The 23,793-nt window shown below is 41.0% G+C and overlaps 1 protein-coding gene across 3 annotated transcripts in view; it reads right to left on the bottom strand.

Moving 5' to 3' along the window:
• The window catches only part of gria1a (glutamate receptor, ionotropic, AMPA 1a), a 101,797-nt gene that overhangs the window by 33,964 nt on the left and 44,040 nt on the right, over positions 1 to 23,793 (bottom strand). For 2 of the 3 annotated variants that reach the window (XM_088369825.1, XM_088369839.1), the window contains exons 2-5: positions 23,134 to 23,514; positions 22,864 to 22,998; positions 7,783 to 8,022; positions 1,210 to 1,394 (exon numbers count right to left, since the gene is read on the bottom strand). In XM_088369825.1, coding sequence (XP_088225951.1) covers positions 1,210 to 1,394; positions 7,783 to 8,022; positions 22,864 to 22,998; positions 23,134 to 23,221 — 648 coding nt within the window. In that variant the 5' untranslated portion in view covers positions 23,222 to 23,514. The remainder of the gene's footprint in view (positions 1 to 1,209; positions 1,395 to 7,782; positions 8,023 to 22,863; positions 22,999 to 23,133; positions 23,515 to 23,793) is intronic. The other variant, XM_088369833.1, reaches the window with a different exon arrangement.

Here is a 23,793-nt window from a genome sequence, read left to right as displayed (position 1 = left end):
CATAGTTAAAGTAATTAAAGCCCACACGTAATGACAAAATACCGGTATGTACTGATTCAGTCGCTGAGAGCGTCGTTATTTTTTAGTCAGCCGCTGTTTGGGGGTTATGTTCTCTCAGTAGACACACAGAGCACTGCTCGCCTTTCTGATGTTAGCAGAGTGGGATCCTGACATGGGTTGTGCACTGCAGTTTCAAAACAGCATTGGCAGAGCCACTCAGGTGTACAAAAGAAGAAACAGCCAGTCAGAGGCAGCAAATGCCCTTACCCATGCTTGTAAAAAGAAACAAGAAGTCAACAATGTAACATGTGACCATGTTAATGCGCACTTGGGAGTGTTCAGGCAGGCGGGATATCAGAAGGAATATCTTATAGAAGTGCCTGGAAGAGTGTATTCTATATTTAGGTCTGCACAACAAATATATGGGAGCACTGCGGGAGGCCACAACAATGAGCAGGAAGCACATGATACTTGAGTATACGACTGGCGTGCCACATTTAAAGAGTACACTTGGACTGGCCAGGTTTGAAGTCTGGTAAGAACACTCTCACAACGACACGGTCCTCCCTCTCGTAAATCCGCCGGACAGTGCTTATCTGTTGCCAAGATCAGGTTGAACCTGCCTCAGCGTAGTAGACCATGCACCACACTTAAGCAGATCATAAAAATAGAGACCCTTGTCCTGACAAATTGGCTAATTTATTTCAAGATATGAGGATATTTTAAACAAATCAGCTCATTTATTTTGATGAGAAAAGAAGCCATTTTTATTCTGAAGGTAGTGAGAGTGAAAGTCTTTCTATTGAACTGTCAATTATGATTCCTGGATGATTTTTGTTTGAGCAACTTTGAAGGATGCTGGCTCTAAATGCGTAACCTGTGTTGTGTATCATTTTTGTCATTGATGCTTGGAGACTGCACATAAAAACAGCCCAACAAATTCTGTCACTTCCTGAAATTCTGTCACTTCCTGCTCATCATTTTCTGTTGAGCATCACTGCTTCCCTTCATCTTGTTAAATCATGCAAAGCCAGGTATACAAAAAACACTTCTTCCTATAACTCCTTTGAGGAAGCTAATTGCTCTAAATTAATCACACGTGTCCAAAAGTAGAAAACAACTAAACAGATGTACTTTATTTATATGAGGTTTTATGATCATTAAAGCACAATGGATTGTAATTGTATTGGAAAGAGAAAAGCGCTTTACCTTTTTAAGGATGCCAGTGAGCCTCTCTGTCTCACAGTCGATGATAATCTGCCCCTCCTTTCTCTTGTCCAAATCTTGGAACACTTTCAAGAATGATGCCTCTGTCATGGTCTCCACATTGACTGAGGTCACCAGCCAGTTCCTCTCTGCAGCTGTGTCCAAAACCTTCTGGAGCACAGAGAGCCCTGGACGGAAGTAGGGAGACCAAACAAAAAATGTGAGTGATTTGGAAGAAGAGTCATGTCAAGACACAGCTGTTATCAGAATGGCCTTGGGGGATGATCCATTTAATGTCTAGAAACGAGCCGTGGGACAGAACACAGGTTTTGAGCTGTGTCATTATCAACATTTGTCACTTATCATTTGTCAGACATATTCTTAATGCCAGTCCTTGATGCATGTGGTCTATTCAGCACTCAAGCATTAAATCATTCAACGTATACGTATGTACAACACACAGTGATGACAGAAGTAGTGTTTGTGATTTTTTTTTTTCTATACGAAATGCTTGGCTGTAAATACTTTCAAACCGTTACTGTGGATACATAATGAGTTTGTTTTTTGTCGGTTGCTAAAACATGTTTTTCAAAACTGCACACACCAAACTCATTAACACCACACACAAATGGCTAAACCCTGGCATCCATTTGCAAAACAAAGCTTTGCCAACAAATCTCTACATGTTCACAAAATAAAACTTGTATTTTCATTCGGTAAACAGGGCCATTGTTTCACATAACACGCACATAGCGTTCATTGAGTAAACAACTAAGCTTTTAGCTGAACACTACCAAGCATGTACCGAGCACTGAAAACAAAACTAAAAAAAACATAGAAATGGAGCACACTGAATCTATGACAATGCCCACTTGTCTCACAGACAAACATAAAACATCACACACATTTTCAGACAAAACATTTCATTTTTGAATGCCCCTCTGCCCTCATAAGTCATAGGACATCATGCTTTTGGTTTCTGTCCGCCCAGAGGGTCACATCAAACATTCACGGGATGTCCTCCTAGTCCAAACAGCAGTGGAAGAACCGCCTAGAGTGGCCCTGACAGGCCTCAAAACCGACATCTCCACAAGTCTCCTCTATGGCCTGAAGCAGTGGGACCTGGGTCTGTACACCTTCCACCTCCAATCTGACAAGAACTCCTCAATGGGATTGAGGAAGGGACATTAAGGTGGAAGGGAAAGAACAGAAAACTGTGGGTGGTCCTAAAACTACTCATGCACCTGGGCACCCTTGTGTAAGATAACTATATTATTGTCCCAAATTATCACGTAGTTGACCCGCCGTGGGTTATCTGTGTCATGATCAGGTCGGACAAGCATATCATACAGGCCGTTTAGGAATTCAAGTAGAAGGGCTGGGACTTCAGTTACATTTCTTCCCCGGCACCTTTTCTTCATCACCAGATTCAAGACATCTATGACTATACAGTATACTATTCATAGATTCTGTTGGCTGTGTCATTGTCCTGGATGTGCTCAAGCAAATTGTTTGCCAGACCCGAAAGTTTAGATTTTAATATTTTGTGTATTGTGTCTAATTTTTGCTTTTCGTGTTTCCGCAATCAAAAAACTGTCAAATGGATTCTTGTCGTCTCTTACTGTGATGAATTACGTATTCTCAGATTGTGCCACAAAAATATTGTGGTTAATTGCAAATTTTTTGCTCCACTATATTGAATGTTGCATAATTATTGTGAACACTGAATAGTAAGTTCCTATCCCTTAACCCACCTGTCGTACTGTTATAGGACAGAAACAAGGGCAAGGAAGCAAGACCATTCATCAGAACTTCCCCTGAAGGTTCAGTGATAAAGTGTAATGAGTGGTTGAGTCCATTCAGCACACTGACACTTCCAAGTGTGCTGGCCTAAATAATGACCACTTCTACACCAACACTCAGCCCATGCATCACAGCCAAAGACACCGTCACAACACGGTTTACATCCTCCAAGTAACAATTACAAGTGACGCTGCCACAGTCCACTGTTGCCTGGACACTGGAACTACATGGAGCGAGTGCGAGAGGAGCCAGTGAGAGAAAGACTCTTTTTAAAAGAGGAATAAAACGAGTATTAGAAAACACACTATGCTCGGACTCACAGCTTTTTGCTCCTGTTCTCTGGGAAGTCAGCCACTCAAACTGGAAGCCACACAAATTCCAGGGGACAAATGTAATCATTTTACTGTAGCAAGAGACTGGAAGCTGTTACCAAAAGTAAATAAGACACACTATTTTGAAATATAGAAATGGTTTTGGGGGCTGCTATAGACAAGTTTTTTTCATACCCCTACACATATTTGTCTGTTCAAGAATTCGAGACAGTTTTAGCAAATGTAAAAATGGCAACGACAACAACAACGTTCTTTGTCAAAGAAAAAATTAAAAATGCAGTCACCGCCTCTGGAAAATGATGCCTTGGCTATTTTTGAATGCACACCAACTGCTCTGCAGGCAATCTATGCTGCTTATTTGACGCCAAGTCATTAAGAAACAAAAGGCTGGATGATGTTTGACCGCCATAAATAACCACCATATGAGTGAATAAATAAGACAGCCGGAGGTGAAATGCATAGACGAGAAGCGGTGCAATTCAGTGGGGAGATCTTGAACACCAAAAGAGTGAGAACCCTACATACACGGGGTATTTTCCTAAATTATCATATTCAGCACTGAAACTGATGTGTCCAAAAATCATGTAGGAGGTTGTAAATCAAGGCTTGAAGGAAAAATCAAGAGCGTCTAGCCAGAGAAATATTGTGCCCCCCAAAGTCGCAGTGAAGTTTCAGCACCAAGGACAGCTGCCGTGTGATTTAGATTGGAATCAATTGTTTATTGTCATACAAATGTTAAAACTAAGTCTCAAAACAAGTGGTTTCACATCACAGTTTGTGAGTCAAAATTTTGTGCCTCAGAAAAAACCTTTGAAATGCAAAACTGTGAAGGGGACAACATTTATGTGGCAAAACACAGAACAGCCAAATGGCACAGAAAGCATTGAACACTAACATGTTAACTCGGGGCAACTGAGGGCTTTAGTTTTCCCTTCCGCACCCTCCGGCAGGACTCGGGAAGCAGGGAGCGTAGCGGTGCCAGTGGGTCCCCACAAACCTATTTGGAAGAGAGCCCCGCTTGTGTGAGAACCTGTCTGTGGCTCAGGGAAGGGTTGTAACTCATCACTTGGGACCCAAGGAAAACACAAATATGTGCCCCCCACCCCTTTTCTTCGTTTATTTTCTTTAGTTTATTTTTGAGTTATGTAATTTAGGCCACTTTCTCCTGCTTTAGAAATCAGCTTAATATATATATATATATATATATATTAAGCTGATTAAGCTGATATATATATGTGCAAGTTAATTTTCATAACTGCTTTTTATGTTTTATTTCTACAGCTTGTCATTCATTATATCTGCATCATCACTGACATTTATCAGGTCAGATCATGCAAACGGAACAGACCAAAATCAGGGTTCTATTCACATTAATGTCTTTTAAAATATTTGTTCTATTGCAGAGTCCAAGAATTTTTCCCCCTTTTTAGTTGTAATTGTATTTTCCCCTTCCCTGCATTTTGGGTCACATTTCTTTCAGTGAACATCTTGTTTTAGATGATGACAAGTAGCTGATGCACCCCAATGAATTAGAAAGAGGCTGACAGGGGGCCTCGTAGAACAAGCCCAAGTAAAACGGTCCTTTTAAGGCATCCTAAATGAAAATAATATCTTAATGGAATCTAGGCCCCGCTAGCAGCCCTGGGCGCCAGACAATTGTGAATAGAGGAAATAAACCTTCAGGAAACCATTTCATTGATAGAAATGTATATTTTTATGATGGTTTAATAGCCTATCCAATGTGTTTTCCTAAATCTTAACTTTTGTCAAAGAAAATAAGATATACTTTGTTGGCAGTATGTCAAATCTGGTGCCTTTTAATGCCCAAGTCCACTTGGATTTTCTGTCCTAAGGACAACACAAACAAATAATAATTAACAACAGCGACATAGCTGGTGGCTCGGTGGTGTACTGGTTAGCACGTCCGCCTCACAGTTAGAAGGGTGCAGGTTCGATTCCACCCCTGGCCCTCCCTGTGTGGAGTTTGCATGTTCTCCCTGAGCCTGCGTGGGTTTTCTCCGGGCACTCCGGTTTCCTCCCTCATCCCAAAAACATGCTTGGTAGGCTGATTGAGCACTCCAAATTGCCCCTAGGTGTGAGGGCGAGTGCGGATGGTTGTTCGTCTCTGTGTGCCCTGCGATTGGCTGGCAACTGGTTCAGGGTGTCCCCCCGTGGGGACAAAGCGGTACAGAAAATGGATGGATGGACATAGTTAATGTAAAAATGCAGATTAAGGGTCACAAAATACAAATACAAACCAGTTTCACAAAGCTATCATCTTAAAGTCTTAAAATAACCTTGCAGGTTAAGATGACTGCAATGCTGTTTCCAGGCAACAGACGACATGTGGTAGGGATTTTACCGACTCAGTTCTAGCACTCAATCACACGGGGGTGGCCCAGTAGTCATACAGAACACAAACATGAACACATAGTGAGTGGAGGATGAAGGAATTATAGGACATCTACAACAATCTTCCCAACTTGTGTCTGCAGTTCTGTTACGACCCTTCTTTCAACTATCGTTATAAAGAGGGTACCAAACATCACAAGAGTAGTCCTAAAGTTAGAGACATTCTTTTTTACTTCACGGTGGAGGGAAGAGGGTCAAGAGGATTTGACTTGATAATACTGTAAGAAAATCTACAGTTTCATAAACTTAATGGATTGGGTGGGTATAAGTCATCCGTGAATCATTAGACATCACGGGCAATAACATTATGCTTCCCTCTTATCTTAAATTTGGACTCCAAACAAGGAACTGCTCATATGATATTGATGCACAAAATAAATAATAGGATTTTTGTGTAAAGGTGCAATTTTTATTATTATTTGTATTTCCTAATTCCAACAATGTAAACCATATCTACATAGATTGTTATTGAAACAAGACAATATGTGTTATACTCAATACATTTAAACTAGCATAGAAGAAAAATGAAGTTAGCATGTTGTTTGACAGTTGGCAAGCATTTCAGTTTCTCAAAATGAATTTCTCACCCTTGGCCTGCAAGTCTAAAACAATGATTCATGTCAACCCCAAAAGGTAGGAAAAGCTGCATTGAGTTTTGCTGGATTCATATATTTGTGTTAGCTTAATTTATGATACAGTATGCTCAAGGTTAGTGAGGTGAGGGCGGGGAGTGGAGGTAATAGTGTAGAAAAGCTTTAACAAAATCGAATGAATTATTATTATTATTTATTATTATTAATATTTATTATTATTATTATTATTATTATTATTATTATTATTATTATTATTATTATTATTATATATTGTTATTATTAATATTATATTATTATTATTGTTGTTGTTTTTATTGTTGTCATTTTAGTTATTATTGATATTGGCCAAGCAGGATGTGGTGTGCGGTGCCAAATTGCTCACTTGCATTAAACAGAGCATGAAATAGAATGATGTTATGTGTAATATAATTAATGAGCCTAGGAGACACCTGAGATATGGTTTAAATTGCAAAAATTAAAAAATGGGAAAAAGCTTCATATGTATGAACATTAATATTTTGGTCACACAGAGCCCCCCCATTTGCGGTCAAGCACCAAAAGACCTGGGGTAAGGCCTGAAAACATAGGAAGGATAGCGATGATTGTATTCTAGGGAAGACGATAAGCAAACATGAAGATGGATTCTTTAGTTCTGTCTGTGTATTTTCAAGCACCAGAAATTTCCGCTGAGGTGAACACAATGAAAAGCCGAATCTTTGCTTGTATTGTGTGATTTATCTGCCAGTCAGTGCCTGTGCAGTTTTCTTTTCAGTGTTCTAGGCCAGTACTGTACAAAGACAATTACACAGAAGTGAATGGCCTGGCAGTTACTCATTCACCCACCACATAGCTTTCTCCATGACGATGGAGGTTGACGAATGTAGCCTCTGTCTATAAGGGTGCTTTAAAAAAAAACGCAATGTACCACAATTAAACTTGTAGATGCCTATAAAATTCAAAATCTCTGTCTCCCGCAGTTGGGCAATACATTTATGTTAGTCTTCACAATTATTACCAAAACACTGACACGTATTTATCATATTTATCCTTCCTTTTTCTACACCACTTGTGTTTATTTGTGTTGTGGGTAAGCTGGAACCATTCCCGGTGCACTTTGGGCCACAGGTGGTGTTGGGGGCAGGGGTGGTGGCGTTTTGCTCAGTGGCTTATTCGCCAGCCACTCACAAACATACATAGCCTCTCGTAATCATTAAATGGGTTCAGTGCAACCCACTTCCAACAGGACAAAGCACTTGAGATTGGGACAGAGCACCTGTAGAAATACTGAATGTCTTTCATTTTACACAGGATGTCTTTGAGAACTACCAAAGATACTCATATTTAATCTTTAGACAAACAGACAGACAGACAGGCAGGCTGACAGACAGACAGACAGACAGACAGACAGACAGACAGACAGACAGACAGGTACCTACCGGAGTCTGAACTGTACATGTAGACAAACTTGTTCCATCCATAGTATTCGATCACACCTACGAGAGCGTCCTGCAGCTCAGGCCTCAGCTGAATGACAAATTGGTTGGCCGTCTCAATTGGGAATGACGGAGTAACAAAGCAGACATGGAGGGCGCCGCAGAAGGACATGAGCATGTTGACTGTCTTCCTGTCATACAAGCCGATGATGGCGTACACACCTTTGGAGAACTGGGAGCAGACTGCAAGAGGGGGAAAAGAAAATATGTATGAATAAACCTTTGAAGAGAAAAAAATATATATTTCAAATGCAAATTGCAATTAGCACATCAACACAATTAAAATGTACAATATACAACATAATGTAATGTATAATACAGTTGGCAAATGTGTATGTCATATAGACACACCATTAATGAGTCTTGGAAAGTGGATGTGCTTGCCGATACAGTTAGATAATGTGTAAACAACAACACAAAAAAAAACCACAAACAGGAGGATGAAACAGAGGACCTGTGTGACACAGTCTATTAAATCCTATGACAAATGAAAGGGGCTCAATGCAAGAAAATAGGTAGACTATGTTCATCGCGCACGACTGAACTTTTTGCCACAACCAAAAGCTATTTCGAGTGAAACTAAAAATATTTAGATTCATCCAAAGCAGTTGTTCCAGTTGGGGAAGCGGAACCCTAACCATTTGTTTTCGAATAGCCTGTCTGTTTACCGTCAGTGAAAGCTGCAGGGGCTGAAGGCAGATTAGGTGTAGAGAGGTTAATCAATGTATCCCCAGGGTTCCACTGACATTTCACTGGCAGCAGTAGGCGGCTTCCATCTATCATTTGCTTTCATCCCTCACTTTCTCTACCTTTCTTTCACTCACTTTCTGTCCATCAAGCTAACTTCATTCCCACCTTACTATCCAAAAGTAGCGCATTTATATTTGTAGTCCTCTCATTAGTAGCGCACTCGATTCACACGTGCGGTTTTTGGTCTGGGCCAGTTCTGCTGTGACAATAGGTGGTCCTTATCTCAGTATTTACCGGAACAGATTGATATTGCTGCCTGTCCCCTGCACCAAGGCCAGCTCACCACCAGAAGCCGGAGAAAAGGCAGCGAGGATGGCCTGTATCCAAAACGCCTAACCTGTCACAGACCTGCACCCAACAGGCAGGCAAATGCGTGTGCTTGCCTATGACGAAGACAGAGGGCGAAGGGATGGGTGAGGGGATCTACATGTGAGAATACATGTATACACGCACGCACGCATGCACGCACGCACACATACACACACGCACACGCGCACACACACACGCACAGCCTCGAGTATCGCAAAAGCCTGGTGACTCACCCTACTTAAAGCAAGCCCTGAAATAGACATTTTGCACCTCGCCACACTGATTCTTTTCTTCATGGCTTGCACATGTTCTGGCTTTTAAATGCACATTCTGATGTATTTTACCTCTATACATTTGCACTTATAACATTCCAGATCCAATTTTTGCGGTAGCCTTAATGTTCTGCCTGCTTGCCGCCGTTACTTTGCAGTACAGCCTATTAGCATAATACCTGAAACATGATTCAGTTTTCCTCACGACAGCGTGTGTTTTAACTATTTTCCAACTATAAATAGAGAGCGAGAGAAAGCTGGAATCGTTTGCTACGGACCACCCACTCCTGGATGGTAAGAAGCATGAAGTTGTCTAATCTGATGTGAGTATTCCACAAAACATATTGCAGCAACTCCAATTTTAAACACCCTGAAGCTCAAACCATTCCGAAAAATAACTGGGGAGTATATGCAAACAAAGTTGCATTAAACGGAAAGGCAAAACTTCAAATTGTGAGTGATAAGAGATTTGTGCCTTGGAAATCATAGGAGTGAAGTGGCCTCAAACTCAAGGCCGTAAGAGTCAAATTGGGATTTTTTTGAAGAGGAAAACTGAATGGAATATAACACTTAACCCGCATGTAGTCACTGATGGCAGCATTAAGCGTAACCTGAGGTTCAAGATCTTGCTCAGGGACACTTCGACATGGTGATGGGACAGTGACAATCGAAGCTGCATTATTCAGGTTGAGGAAACCGCTACCTAAACATTGCTACATTGCTACATGTTTGTATGACTTGTTAAGGAGAAGCACAGTCATGTTTTTCAAATGTAAAAACAAAAGAGGTCTGGAAAACCAAAAAGTGCCCCAGCAACATGTCTTCTAATCGGTTAGCTGTCATGGCAGCACTGAGGTTCTCTGGCAGCAATTAAACCATAAAAATAACTTTGAAAGCTGGAGTGGTAATTGAGTGTTTTGTCCTAATTAGGATTCCTTTGCTAGAATTAGTGAAATTGCTAAAGTGACTTGGCTTCACAAAATCCAGCGAAAATATCCAAAATAATGCAGGATTTGACTCGGAATTCTGCTGCATCACATTTTCATTGACACTTCAAACAAACATCCCCCAGAAACATCAGCCTTCTGCATACAGATGCAGTGAAGCTTTATGAAGACGTTACACTTCTAGCACCTTCCAGCATGTCCAACGGGGGTAAAGCACATTGATTTGCAACAGCTGAGGCCAAAGAGTTCCAAAGCCACATGAAAGAAAATGTTAAATCCTACAGGGACACAACCGGAGGGTGCGTCAAAAACAACTCACACATTTACGTTCTTGCCTATTCAGTCTTGCCTGTGGCATGCCGCTGTCCCTCTCCTTAGCATGAGCCAAATATCAAATGACAGAAGTGTCTGTGTCGGCTGCACAAGGAGGGCATGTTACTGACAGCCCAAGTGCATCTGATTTAAAACATGATGGACGATGGTTGCTAGGACCTATTGATTTTATTAATGAAAATGTGAATATTGAGTAGTTAAATGAAATGATCTTCATTAAAAGTAGCCTAAAAATAAGCTATTCGTTTCCAGTCTAACATGAAATTAAAACAAAACATTGTAATGACACCTCCCAAAAAAGCGTGTGTCAACATAATCCACAAATATGGCGCTGTTGACGTGCTGTCCCGAAAGCCACCCTGTTCCAAATTGACCTCTGATTAAGAAATAAGTAAGAATTTTGAGGTAACCATGTAAATCACTTGCCAACATGCCTCTCATGTTTGAAGTAATGTGTTTAATATTCTTAATTTAATTTTCTTAATAGCCATTCATGTCATATCGCAGAGCTGGAAAAAGAGGTCAAACACTGCAAAATGTTGTGGTAGCTCACGTTACTTCATTTGTTTTGTGTCCCTATTTGTAACTTGAAACATACATTTTCCCAATAAAATGAATAGAAATGCAACTGTTCTATTTCAGCGATCGTGTTACTTTTTATGATATATCCATCCATCCAACCATTTTCAACACAGCTTGAAAAAAAGTTTTTTTTAACAAACTCTAGCCGAATAAAATTACGTCTTCTTGGATTAAAATAAAAAAGAAAATCCTTGAGTTAAAAGGTAAAAAAAAGGTAAATATTTTATACCTCTGAAAAGTATTTTCTGTTCAAATCAATACATTTAAATAAAGCTTGACCAAATTAGGTAAAGGTGAGAGGGATCGTTTTTGTTCAGATACATTCTTAATGAAAACATGTGCACATGCAATCTATATGTTCTTAAAACAGCAAACATGTTTTACAGTGTGCCTTCTCAAACATGTATGCGACCATTTTCTTCATCATGTGCACCATTAAGGTCAGAAGAGCCGAGGGAATTTCACAGTCAAAGCAAGTCAGGTTCATCCGGAGAGAGGGCATACTGATTGGAAGGTTCCGATCCAGTCATCCAATTTTTTTTTTTTTTAACAGGGCCTCTCGACAGAAGACTGACATGTCAGGTGACTCCACAAAATAGGGCATGTGATGTGTATGCGCAACAGCACTGCTCTCTATGCATTTGGTGTAGTGAAATAAATGAAACAAGAAAAATGGAGAAAGGCCCACAGAAGGATGAGTATATTAAATTCAAGGCAAACCTTCTTACACATTAAATCTACATTACTACAGTCATGCTGAACTGTAGAGATTTAGTATGCTTTCAGCCCCAATGTCACAGCCTTCCTTTTCAAGCCTGAAGATGTCCAATCTTATTTTCCTTTTTAGTCCAGAACAGTTACAAAATCTAAGTAACCTGACAAGGAAAACATGTAATGTCACCCTCTCTCACATTACTGGTTACACCAATCACATTTCCACTGCTGAATTTCATTGTGGAATATGTTATTGCATTAATTAAAGATTGTTTTAAAGTGGATTCCTGTAAAATGCATAGCTCATGTTCATATGAACAACTTTTGGTAGTGCAAAATCATCAACATATATGAATTTGTGCCCTAACTAAAAAAATCTGTCCATTGCTGGAAGAAGTCACATCGATGCTGTATTGTTTTCATTTTTGTTTGAGGGTTAAAGGGGAGACAATGACAAGGGAAGGGCATCTCCTGTCACATCAGTGAGTAATACACACCGTCTCCTTCCTCCACAAGGGTGAAGGGTCACTCAATCAACCACATCGCACTTTGAGGGGAGATAAACATATATGACACCAGACACCGGAAGACGTACGCAATGGCGCTCTGCTCAGCCACCCATGGCAGATAACTGTCAAATGATGTGTGTAATCAAAACAGAGAATGTTGTACCCCCTCTGGTCCCATCCATCTTGTGGCGAATAATAAGATACATTAATGAGCGGCCTAACAAAGGAAGTCAATAACTTATTCACAGGGCCTCTCACACACGCAGCTTGTGAAGAAACCCTCAGGTGATGGGTGGCTGAGGGAGGGAGCCCTCCAACACGGCGTGACTCACACGGTGCAATCAATCTCCCTGTGGTCACACAAGCGGGACCCAAGAGACAGGGACACGGCACCAGCGTGGTTCTGCATGAATGTCTCCATCAGTGACTAGGTGCCATAGTGAGGTTGGATGTCCTTTTGAGAAAATGATTCATGGCACCTCTGTGCATGGGCAAAAACTTCACTCCAATCACGGTTTTTCTTGTGCCCCCAAAGAATTTGATGAGTTGGTCCTTGCCCAACTCTCTTGAGATGCCCCCTGGAGTGTTGTGCTCGAGGGAGGTGTGCTTGCTATTCGCCTGTATAAACTGCTTTGGCTCCTCTGGCTCCAGGGAGATTTGCACCTTATGCAAGAGCAATGAAGCGGTGTTTATGACACTGCTGTTCCTGATCTCTCTGTGTGTGCGTGCACATCACAAAAATGATGGGCAAGAAAAGGGAAAGGAGATCAAAAGATGGAGATACATAAAGTAAGGTGGAGCGCATAAAAGAAAACATAAAAATACTGACAAAGCATCAATTACAACCAAATTTTGCAGCTTGATATGATTGCGTGATTGTATCGTATCAACAGGGCTGATGGGAAGTTAATGCGCAGGAATGTCTCAGTACTTGAGACGTCGATAGCAGAAGTAAGACGCTGGTGGGTAGGAGAGGGACAGAACTGATATATTATTGCTTGCGAGGGGAGATAATGTGCGAGACTGCAGCCCGCAGAGAAAACAAATGTCGGCCTCGCAGTGGGAAAAGGGGATTGCTGGGTGAAATCTAGATTTCTCCCATTTCCTCTAAGTAATAAAACAACGGCGCCGCATCGCCTCATTAGACAGGTAATCGAGGGTGCAAGAACACTCGCCTCAGCATCGGGTATTTCTCTCTCTTCTTCTCTAACCCGCCCCTGCCAGGCTATTGTCTCTCCTCCTCACTCTTTTCCCGTGGTGTGCAGCCCAGCCCTGCCACCTGCTGAAGAAATACTTACCCGGCCAGCAGGTTAGAACCCCATGCCGAGACCATCTCCCATCACGCCATGTGGAAATACCAATTATCTCCTTAACAATCCTCCTTTTGCAATTATCTCCCCATCTGCATCTCTGTCAGTAAGTGCGGGGGCAAAATTTCGCTCACAGTTTCAATTTGCTTGACACCTGAAGTGATGGGGGTGAATGTGGGGCTCAGGAAGAGGCAACACAAGCAGCATGCTAATTCATTTGGAAATTGGAATGAGAGAAATCTCGTAGCTACCCCTGGCCTGCTATATTGAAGAATCTGTATCTGTCAGTTAGTATCACTGTCACATTAACTGACAATGACTTTACACCACTGTGTCCTGGAATGTTCCTTACTGTAATCTATTTCTCAGAATATATCATGTGAAATACAGGAACATTGTATCTTAAAAGTGTTAAGCATTTTTATGTGAAATTCCAATCTACAATGTCTGGATTTAGTTTTTATTGAACGTTTTCCATCCAACAATTTTGACAGATTTCTGGATGTCGTTCCCATCTATCCATTTTCTTACATTTGTCTCTATTAGGGTGAGCTACACTCTGATTTCCAGCCAATTTCTGGGACTCATACTATATACAGTACCAGTCAAAGGTTTAGAAACACTTTCAAATTCAATTGATCTCAAACACATTACAAGGTCAAGAATTTCAAGCTATAATATTAATGTATGGGATTAATATACAATAGCGGCTCGGTGGCACCCTGGTTAGCATGTCCGCCTCACAGTTAGGAGGGCGCCGGTTCGATTCCACCTCCGGCCCTCCCTGTGTGGAGTTTGCATGTTCTCCCCGTGTCCGCGTGGGTGTTCTCCGGGCACTCCGGTTTCCACCCACATGCCAAAAACATGCTTGGTAGGCCAATTGAGCATTCCAAATTGCCCCTGAGTGCGAGTGCGGATGGTTGTTTGTCTCTGTGTGCCCTGCGATTGGCTGGCAAACAGTTCAAGGTGTCCCCCGCCTACTGCCCAGTGACAGCTGGGATAGGCTCGAGCGACCCCTGTGGGGACAAAGCGGTACAGAAAACGGATAGATGGATGGATAATATATAATAATTAGAGGGTGTTTCCAAAATTTAACTGATCTCTTAATACAAGAAGCAACAAGCTTTACAAGGGTACAGTTGCAGTGCACCTCGCAAAATAATTTCCTATGCTGGGCTGCTGAAACAAGAAAATTTCCCCATTGTGGGATCAATAAAGTTCTACCTTAAAACTGCCGTGCGATAGCACACAGAGGGAGTCTTTCGAACACTGTGTTTGGCATTCAGCATTTGTTTTGTTGCAGTCTCTCAGCATTTACAAACAACAATGTGGTATTGCTTACGGACTGGCTCACTATTAGTCACTGAAGTTTAATTCACGCCGAGAGATTATATTGCATATGTGTAACACCTAATTTGTGTGTGGGATGTATATACAATCCTCAACTGTGTCATATCTGGCGACACGGCACGGCTCTGATTCGGCGCCACAAGAGAAGGCATTTTGTGGGTAAGAACAGCACTGTGCGGCGAAAGCAGCAGCAGTGTGTCACACTGTTTAATATACTTGTAGAATTTGCTCTGTATTAGAGTATGTGAAGGCTCCCGAGATGTGCAGTCAGTGACAAAGGAACAATTTCACTGCTGTCTTTGCCACCAAAAACATGACAGCTGCCATCATGGCGCGCTCACTCTGCATCCCCGAACACATTGTTTTCTAATTGCCCGCCCAACACATCACAAGCTCAGACCTCCACATCCCAGCTGCCATTACCTCCGGAGATGACAGATTTCTTTTAAATACTGGGGATGCTGTTTGAATACAAAGAAGCAGCATGAGTACTGAGAATGCGTTGGTGCACAATGGGGGGAAATGACAATGAAGCTGACATCAGCTCCGGTGGAAGGTTGGAACACAAATATCTCAGAATTCAATGGGAATGTTCAAGGAACGTGAAATTGAAAAGAGGAAAGACAATGAGACAAGAGTGTTTCCTAAATTACTAGTTATATTTTGCTCACTTTCAATTGTGTGGCCTTCAACAGGGCTATTAAAGGCTCGTAGAAGTCATGGCAAGAACTAAAGAAAAATGCACTCATTAGATAGTCGTGAAAAGTTTGTTTAATTTCTCTCATTATTTAGCATACCATTTTCTTTTGTTTTGTGTATTTATGTTTTTTATCAACATCAGTCACTTGACAATTAAATTTAAATATCAGTACAGTTGATAAAAGTTGATGGAACAAAAATTGGCTGAACAGGAATAAATCAATTACATTTTCAAGATTTGCTCTGGGGAGAGGATTGTTTGACTATTAAGTGAACATCAATTGTATAACATGCATTGATTAATAATTGTGAACAAACTGCGGAAATAAAAGCATCGGAATAAATGTTATTTTCAAATAGAAAAGTACTCTAAAAATAGATTTTGATCCAGATAATCTCATTTTGTGCAACCACTTGATGGAATGAAATAAAGGAAATTTAACACATCATTTTTTCAGTGTAGTATTCTTTTTTGGGCTTAAGTCCAATCTGCTAGAATTAACTGGAGTTGATTTTAATGGATCAACATTGTATAAATTCCTGGAAGCAACACAATTGTCCACTGCAATGTTTTTTGTTTGCACTGTATGTGACAATGATGTTATCCATAAAGGCAATAAAATGACAGCTGGAGTAGTTTCTCCTTTCCTAACCTTTTCTTTCCTCCCGCCATTGTGCCCCGTGTGCACATTCCTCTGGCTTTCTTGTGCAAAGCAACAAAAGTGGACACAGCACACAGAAAGAATCTGCGTTCGCCGCCTGCTCTGCGCTCCATCACTCTGCTGCTTGGGGAGCGATTTTGGCCGATCTACATTGATTGCTATGGGCCATTCACTATCCCCGATGTTGGCTAATCATTCATCAAACCAGCACCTGCCAGAATCTCCCTCCTGAGAGAATGGTTGTCAGCATCTTATTTTTTCATTTCTCCCTCAATTCTTTGTTTTTCCCTTAACAAATAACCGTCATGTAGGAATACTGACCTGCTATTCTTTTTCAATATTAAATCCAAGTAATCCCCCTCATAACGAAAGGACTGTGGATGTCAGTCAACTAAGCCGAAGATGCACCTCACTGACAGACAAGCAACAAAATGTAATACATCACCCCAAGGCTTCCCCACGACAGTCACCAGATCTAAAGAAAAAAAAGCAGTTTACCCTTCTCTCAACATATTCAAGTACATATAGTGTCAGCTTGGATGCACTGCATCCAAGCTGACACTATATGTACCCCTGAAGGTGGGCGGGGGGGTGACTGGGGACAGAGACAAACACACCCAAATGAAGGTAGAAGGGAGATAATAATTTCTTTTTCCCTTTACTCTAGAGGAGAATTATGCATAACAGTCGTTAATGTAGCTACTTTTCCAGGGGTTATTATTGAATATTTAAAATTCATAGTTCCATGGAGTGATTGCTTTGGATGTGTTGAACTGAATAATACATTAAAGACATCTGCCCAATCTCTTGTTAGCGATTGTTTTTGTGTGCACGTGTGACTCGTGAATTCTTTACACATACGCTTTCAGATTTTAATTCAGTCGTCGGCATCAATTCAGATAATAAACAAGAAATGAGGTAGTTGCTTGTTGAGCCACACAAGAAAACATCATTCATTTCTGTAAACTGAATTTCCCCCAGGGATCAACAAAGTGTTGACCGACCTACCTACCTACCTACCTACCCACCTACCTACCCACCTACCCACCTACCCACCTACCTACCTACCTACCTATCTATGTACCTATCTACCTCTCTATCTCCAACCAGAAGTATTTTAACATCATGTGAATGAATAGCAATTATGAAGAATCAAATGTTTTTTGTTTTTTTTTCTTGTTGTTTTTTGTGTGCCAGAGATGAAATTATTCGGTGGCAGACTGAAAAATGCGCTCAACCAGTACTGCACCTTGAAGCTGTACATTGCAGTTCCAATTGGAAAGCTGTTATGTTGGATAGTTGAATTTAACATAATCATATTGCTGCTTAGCCTTTCAAATTGATATTTTGCTTTTTGATGAGCAACGACTGCAGTGGTTCAGTCATTCATCCATACTGGCAGTGGCATTCACTAAATAAATAACCCTGTACGGTTTGTTGTGGTCTCTAAAATTCCAGCGTTGCAAGAGGCTTTAATCTGCGTGCAGCTATGTTAAACAAGATGTTGGTAACTTTGCATATGCATGCAAGGATGTATTTTAAAAATTGTGGTTTGCGCCTTGGTTTGCGTGAACACAGCCACTTGATTCGCTGCTAATCATAGCAGCTCCTCTCATTCACTTTAAATAGGGCGCAATGGCATCTCTCACAGAAACGTCTCTGCGTGAAAAAAAAAAAAAAAAAAAAACAGCAATCCGTGCACAAGTGGAGCATTGCAACTGCTTTTGTCCGGTGTGGCGGCAATCAAAAGAAGTGAGTACCTGCCTTAAATTCAGAGTGAGCTCATGACGATAGCCGCTAGCAAATTTAATATGTCGGACATCATTTATCTATCCCCACCCTGATTGTTCATGTGCCTCCCCATAGGTGTGCACCTGCCAGTGGAATGATTTAAAAAGTATAATAACAATAATAACAATAATGATATAATAACAATAATAATAATAATAATAATAAATAATAATAATAATAATAATGTGTTCAATAAAATTATTCCCATACCGTTTCAGAGTGTTTGATGCCAACCGTTGTCATATTTATAAATGAAAATGAAATGCGATTCTGATAAATAACACATACACGGATGGAGGACAGACTTTCCCTGCTTGCATCCAAACAAATTCACCAAAATACTCAAAAATCAGGATGTGCCAGCAACATGCTTTCTATGAAAATGCAAGACCATTATGTATTGGTATTTACTTTTATTTTGATTAGTTTTACTGTGTTGTCTGTTGCCTCCTGGCCAGGTCGGCATTTTAAACGAGAATGTGTTCTCATTTGCCTTACGGAAATATATCTAGGTTAAATAAAGCAGAACAAAAACAGCTTTGTTAGGGTATAATTTGAAGCATTGATTTCCTCAACATTTCCCCACTGCGTACAAGTGTCACAAATAACAATTCATTGATGTTATGTAGCCTTCTCCTTTTTTCTTGACAAATAAACCTTGTATTACAGCATTACTCTTTATCAAGAGGCATAGATGCTGACGCTACTGTTCTTGTGCTATTAAAATGTTTTACTGTCATTGATAGTGATATTGCATTTGTATGGCTTTTTATATGACTGTATATTTGATTTATAATTTTTTTGGATGGTAGTGATTTATGTAAGGATGCTTTTCTTCTAGCTATCTTGTGTAGAAGTAGCCACTTCTGTGTTTGAAAGACATTAAGTGCCACTAACATGATTTTCATCTGCAGTTGACCACTTTTCAACATGATCTCTAATCCTCTGCCAGTGCAGTTTCTCCTTGACAAAGACCAGCATACAGCCAATCTTGCAACAATATCCTATAAGTGTCTTCCATAAGGGGCGTACCCTATGTTACCACTACCCCGTATTCTGTATCGATTAGCTGGGCAGGCCTCATTGATGACTCTATCGTAGAGTCTTTCCATTAGCCTCAGATACCAAATGAAGCACTGCTACCTGCGTCACAGCAACAATAGAAAATGTCTTTTTGATGAACACTCATTAGTCTTAACAAAAGGTTTATTTCCACAATGACTGAACTGGACGTAAAATCAAAGTCACATTAGTAACCTTGAAGCGAGATGAATGTTTTAAATAGCGCAGTTATAGCTTGGCACCTGGTGCTATATTTTGTCATTTAAAAGCAGGGCTTAAAACCTAAAATAGCTGAAGACTGGTGTAAATCCCCCCCTCACACGCACACACATGCACACGTGCACATGCACACACATGCGCGCACACACATGCGCGCACACACACACACACACACACAAACACACACACGGATATCAAAGAGAAAAGTCGATCATGAAAGGATGAGCCTGCAGAGGATTTGAAGCTTGCAACTCAGTTTGTCCTTATTATAAACCCAGTCAATAGCAGATTATGGTAATGTGATATCTAACTGTGGGGAACAGTGACTAATATTTGTCATGTACACGCAGCAACCCTGGCAGTTATTTTGAACCACTGAAGTGGCATCTTTGCAAGATGCCTTTCTAGTAAGCTGAGACTGAGAAACTACAGGTGCTACTTTTTGACTCGGTGAAAGCAGAGTGAAATCCAAATTAGCTCCAATCTGCCTTCTCACATGGCAGCGGTGTTCCCATCTTTAATTTCCAGATAAATACACAGGGCATATAATGAATTACACACTCATCAATTATCGAATTATCTGAATCCACAAATCAACCAACATTTACAGCAAGTGATCTCAAGGTATGGTCTCGAACAGTAAATGTTCATCTAACAGGGTGATGTGTACATCAGTTGTGTAAAATTAATTTAGTATGTTCATATTAGCATTGAATGAATGTAATGTGGTAATTTATTCAACAAAAGACAACGATGCGCCAATGTATCATTTTTCTTCTTGGCAAGTGGCTTAATGTTCCTCTCACTCCATATAGTTTTGCAGAGAGTCAAGTTGTCAAGCTTGACCTTTTTACCATACCAAAGAAGTACCCAAGAAAAAGCTGCCAAATAGTGGTATCACCCTCAAGACCCCGTTCTTCAAGGCAGGTGCCAGTGTCTGTGCATGTGTGTGTGCGTGCGTTTGTGTGTGTGCGTGCATGCGTGCGTGCGTGCGAGCATGCAATGGAAGGGATCGCTTCTCGAGGAAGTGGCGAGTCATAAGAGCCAGCTGATGAGTATCACCCTCATCCGGAGCGCTATTCATGCCCTGTGCACAAGGGCTCATTCACCCAATGCTTTTCACGCTCATGCACCATGAGAGCCACCGGGCAATTTCTCACAGAGAACTGTCACTCACTCACGACATCCTACACAGATGTCAGAATGGGCATCCAGTTGCAAACACACACGCTCATCTAATTAGGCATAGTAAATCGAAACCCAGGAATAGGCTGCTTTTCTCTTCTGGCTTATGACGCAAACAGGCCGTCATGTCTTCACAGAGAAAATCTTCTTTAGACAGGAAGCGATGGCAATATTGCATTCTGTGACACACTTAGCACGGTCAGGCCTATAGTCACGGACTCAGGCGTGACACCATAAAACAAAAGTTAAACGTGACTGGCAGAGGACTGAAGCAGGAAGGAGGACTCATTGTTCCGTGCTCACGGATAAAACAATGTGATAAGAAGTCTCCCTAAAATGCTCTATATTTTGGTCTTTGTGGTTTGGGATTTAAGGACTAGACCTTTCTATGTCTGTTCTAGACACACATCTGCAACCACCCAGTGGGATAGCAACCGCAGCAATATGGTGCAATGGTAGGGTGGAGCAACACATTGCAGCCACTTTAATCTCACTTCTGTGTGACAAGAGAAACAAAATATCCATCTATCTTAGGTATCCTTACCATGTACCACTTCTCAGGGTACAACAGGAATCTAGAGTATTGCAAAAAAGGCAGACCCCATGGATTGGACATGTGCCACACAAAGCAAACAACCATTCCCATTATACTGAGTGGAACTGAACCAATGTGGTCTGCACAGACGTCAGGCAAATGTACCAGTACACCATCAGTGACCCCAGGAAACACAATACACTAAAAACAAAACCACCACTCTGATGGATTTGGTAAGTACCGTATAATGCTGACAAGCAGCACAGACCTAGACCCGACAGATGAAATACAAGTCAGATCAGACTTTAGCATTCCAAAGCACTCACAACTAAATTGAATAATGTGTCCTTGTCCAAAACTTGACTCTGGTCTTCAAAATAAACACGACTGTGTTTGATTTGGGAGTAATCCTCTTGCTCTGTGACCTTCATATTCACATTCATTTCCACTCAGAGAGGAAACAATATCATCAATCAAGGGGTGTTTTGTGTGTTTACTTTTAAATACATACCCATGCACCAGTTCCACAAGCTCCATACTGGCCGTTACAATACGTTCCCCAGCAAGCATGCACTCGGACGGAAACAAAAAAAAAAAAAAAAAAAAAAAGATTTTTGCCCTGCTTAAATAAGATTGTTTTCGTCTTGTAACAACTTTTCAAAATATAATTTTGTGTATTGTTTCAGTTTTTTGTTGTTGTTGCTGAAATCCTCAGTTCCAATTTGTTGCAATGTTACACAGTATGCATTGTTGATACAGCTATTCCACATATGCATACGATTAAATATTTGTATTTCTTTCTATTTAACAAGGACAGTGTACGTCAATGAACATTTCTGTAAATGCACCAGACTTAGCCAAGGGTCCCCGAGGCAAGGTGTGTGAAGTCTCTTGCCCAAGGACACAACATGTGGCTCAGACAGAGCTGGGTTCGAACCGCCGGCCCTCCGGTTTCTGAACGACTCGCTCAATTGCCTGAGTCACGACCGCCGCAATAGAAAACAATGTATTGTCATTGTCAAGATAATATCTTTCAAGTTGGTCGAGAATTGCAAGATCATGGTTTCCAAACAGTAACATTCTGAGCTGAATGAGCCTGCCCAATGCATGAAAAGATGGCTAATATTTATTATACTGCAATTGCAGCGTGGGACAGATTTTGATCTTGTCATCAGAATACAAAGGAGGGGTAAGTGTAGAGTAACAAAGAAGAAACAATTTACTGTGACGTTTCCTTTGTATCTCTGAGGCATGCATTTGTTCTCTGACTGGCATTATGACACATATTATCAGCCAAAGGAAAATAGCATACCCACTGTTAAAAATAACACTGGAATAATTTGGCATCATTTCAGCTCCCCCAGCGCGTTTTTTTTGTCACAAAAAGAAAAGTTGGTGTATTTCTTGCATTCATATTAGAATACACAGGTACATTTTAAAACGAATCACGCAGCCTACATTGTGATATTGTGTTTCTTTCTCTTGGTCCACTTTCGCTTTGATGCATTATTTTTACTTTAGTTTGAGCCGAATAAAGATCAGAGGGGGCTGATAAAAGGGTTCCAAAAGCATTGAGACAGGAAATGTAAATAAAAAATAGATGCCTGTTCCTATGCAGAGGTTGGCCTACCCGGAGCGCAAAAAAGCGCACCGCGTTCACGCAGCAAGAGGTTGAGAAAAAGGGTCCCCGCGCAACAGTTATGAGCCACATACAGCCTTGATGCCATTACGGTTTAAAACATAATGTTTAGAAAACAAACCACAAAACGGAGGACAACAATGAATTAATACTCACAGGCATATGTCATGGAAAAACTATTTCCCATTTTGACCATATCGACCTGCGGCACCAGTTTGGGGATGTCCTGGTGGTGTGAAAGGGCGAATCGGAACACTTCATATTCATGGGACTCGGTGGGGAACAATCCTCCTGTTGAGCACCAAACACAAATCATTATAACGTGAAATTACACAAAAAAGACCCACTCTGGGTGAGAGCGGCAGAGCAATCATTTTACAAGGAGACAAAGGGTTTGCGGGATGAGTGCGCGCGCGCCATTCTTACCTATATTGATGTTACTTGGGAAACTTGCGCTTGAAGCCAAGCACATCCCCAGTAAACTGGTGTAGAGGATGCTGAAGCTTCGCTGCATATTTCCTTTTGCATTGGCGAAGGGAAAAGAGCCGAAATCCAAACATACATACGTTTCCTCCGCGTATTCAACTTAAAAATACCTCTCGTGCTTTCAGCACTCCTTCCGCTGCTCGTTAGCGCAACATCATCTTCGCCGATATGTATTCAAAGAGAGAATGATGACGATGAAGGTTGTGGTGATGGAAATGGCGAGAGGAGGTAGCTTCCTCTCTACTGCTCTCCCTCGATCTACTGATGCTCTCTTGTCCTCTGCTGTTGTAGTGATGGAGAATGTCTTCAGCGTTTGGTGCGCTGCAAAAAAAAAAAAAAAAGTGCACGCCCAGGGAAGGAAAAAATGCAAAAACAATTGTTTGGTCTTATTCATTCACATTTATTCACATTCATCGTGCAAACCTTTTCAGCCACTGTTGCACTGTTTTCTTCGGGACTGTTTAATTCAAAATTTGAAACACTTTTGAAAAATAGCAATCTTTAAAAAGGAGCTTGTGCTTTTAAAGAGTTGAAGGTATAATAACGTATTTTCCATGCCAAGATCTTCATAGGGCATGGCATTAACTATAAGTTCAAAAT

This window comes from Syngnathus floridae, chromosome 1 (genome assembly GCF_059516105.1).
Source record: "Syngnathus floridae isolate MCC-2025c chromosome 1, RoL_Sflo_1.0, whole genome shotgun sequence".
Lineage (NCBI taxonomy): Eukaryota > Metazoa > Chordata > Actinopteri > Syngnathiformes > Syngnathidae > Syngnathus > Syngnathus floridae.
The sequence above is the reverse complement of the archived record's forward strand: the minus strand, read 5'-3'. Positions and strand labels throughout refer to the sequence as shown.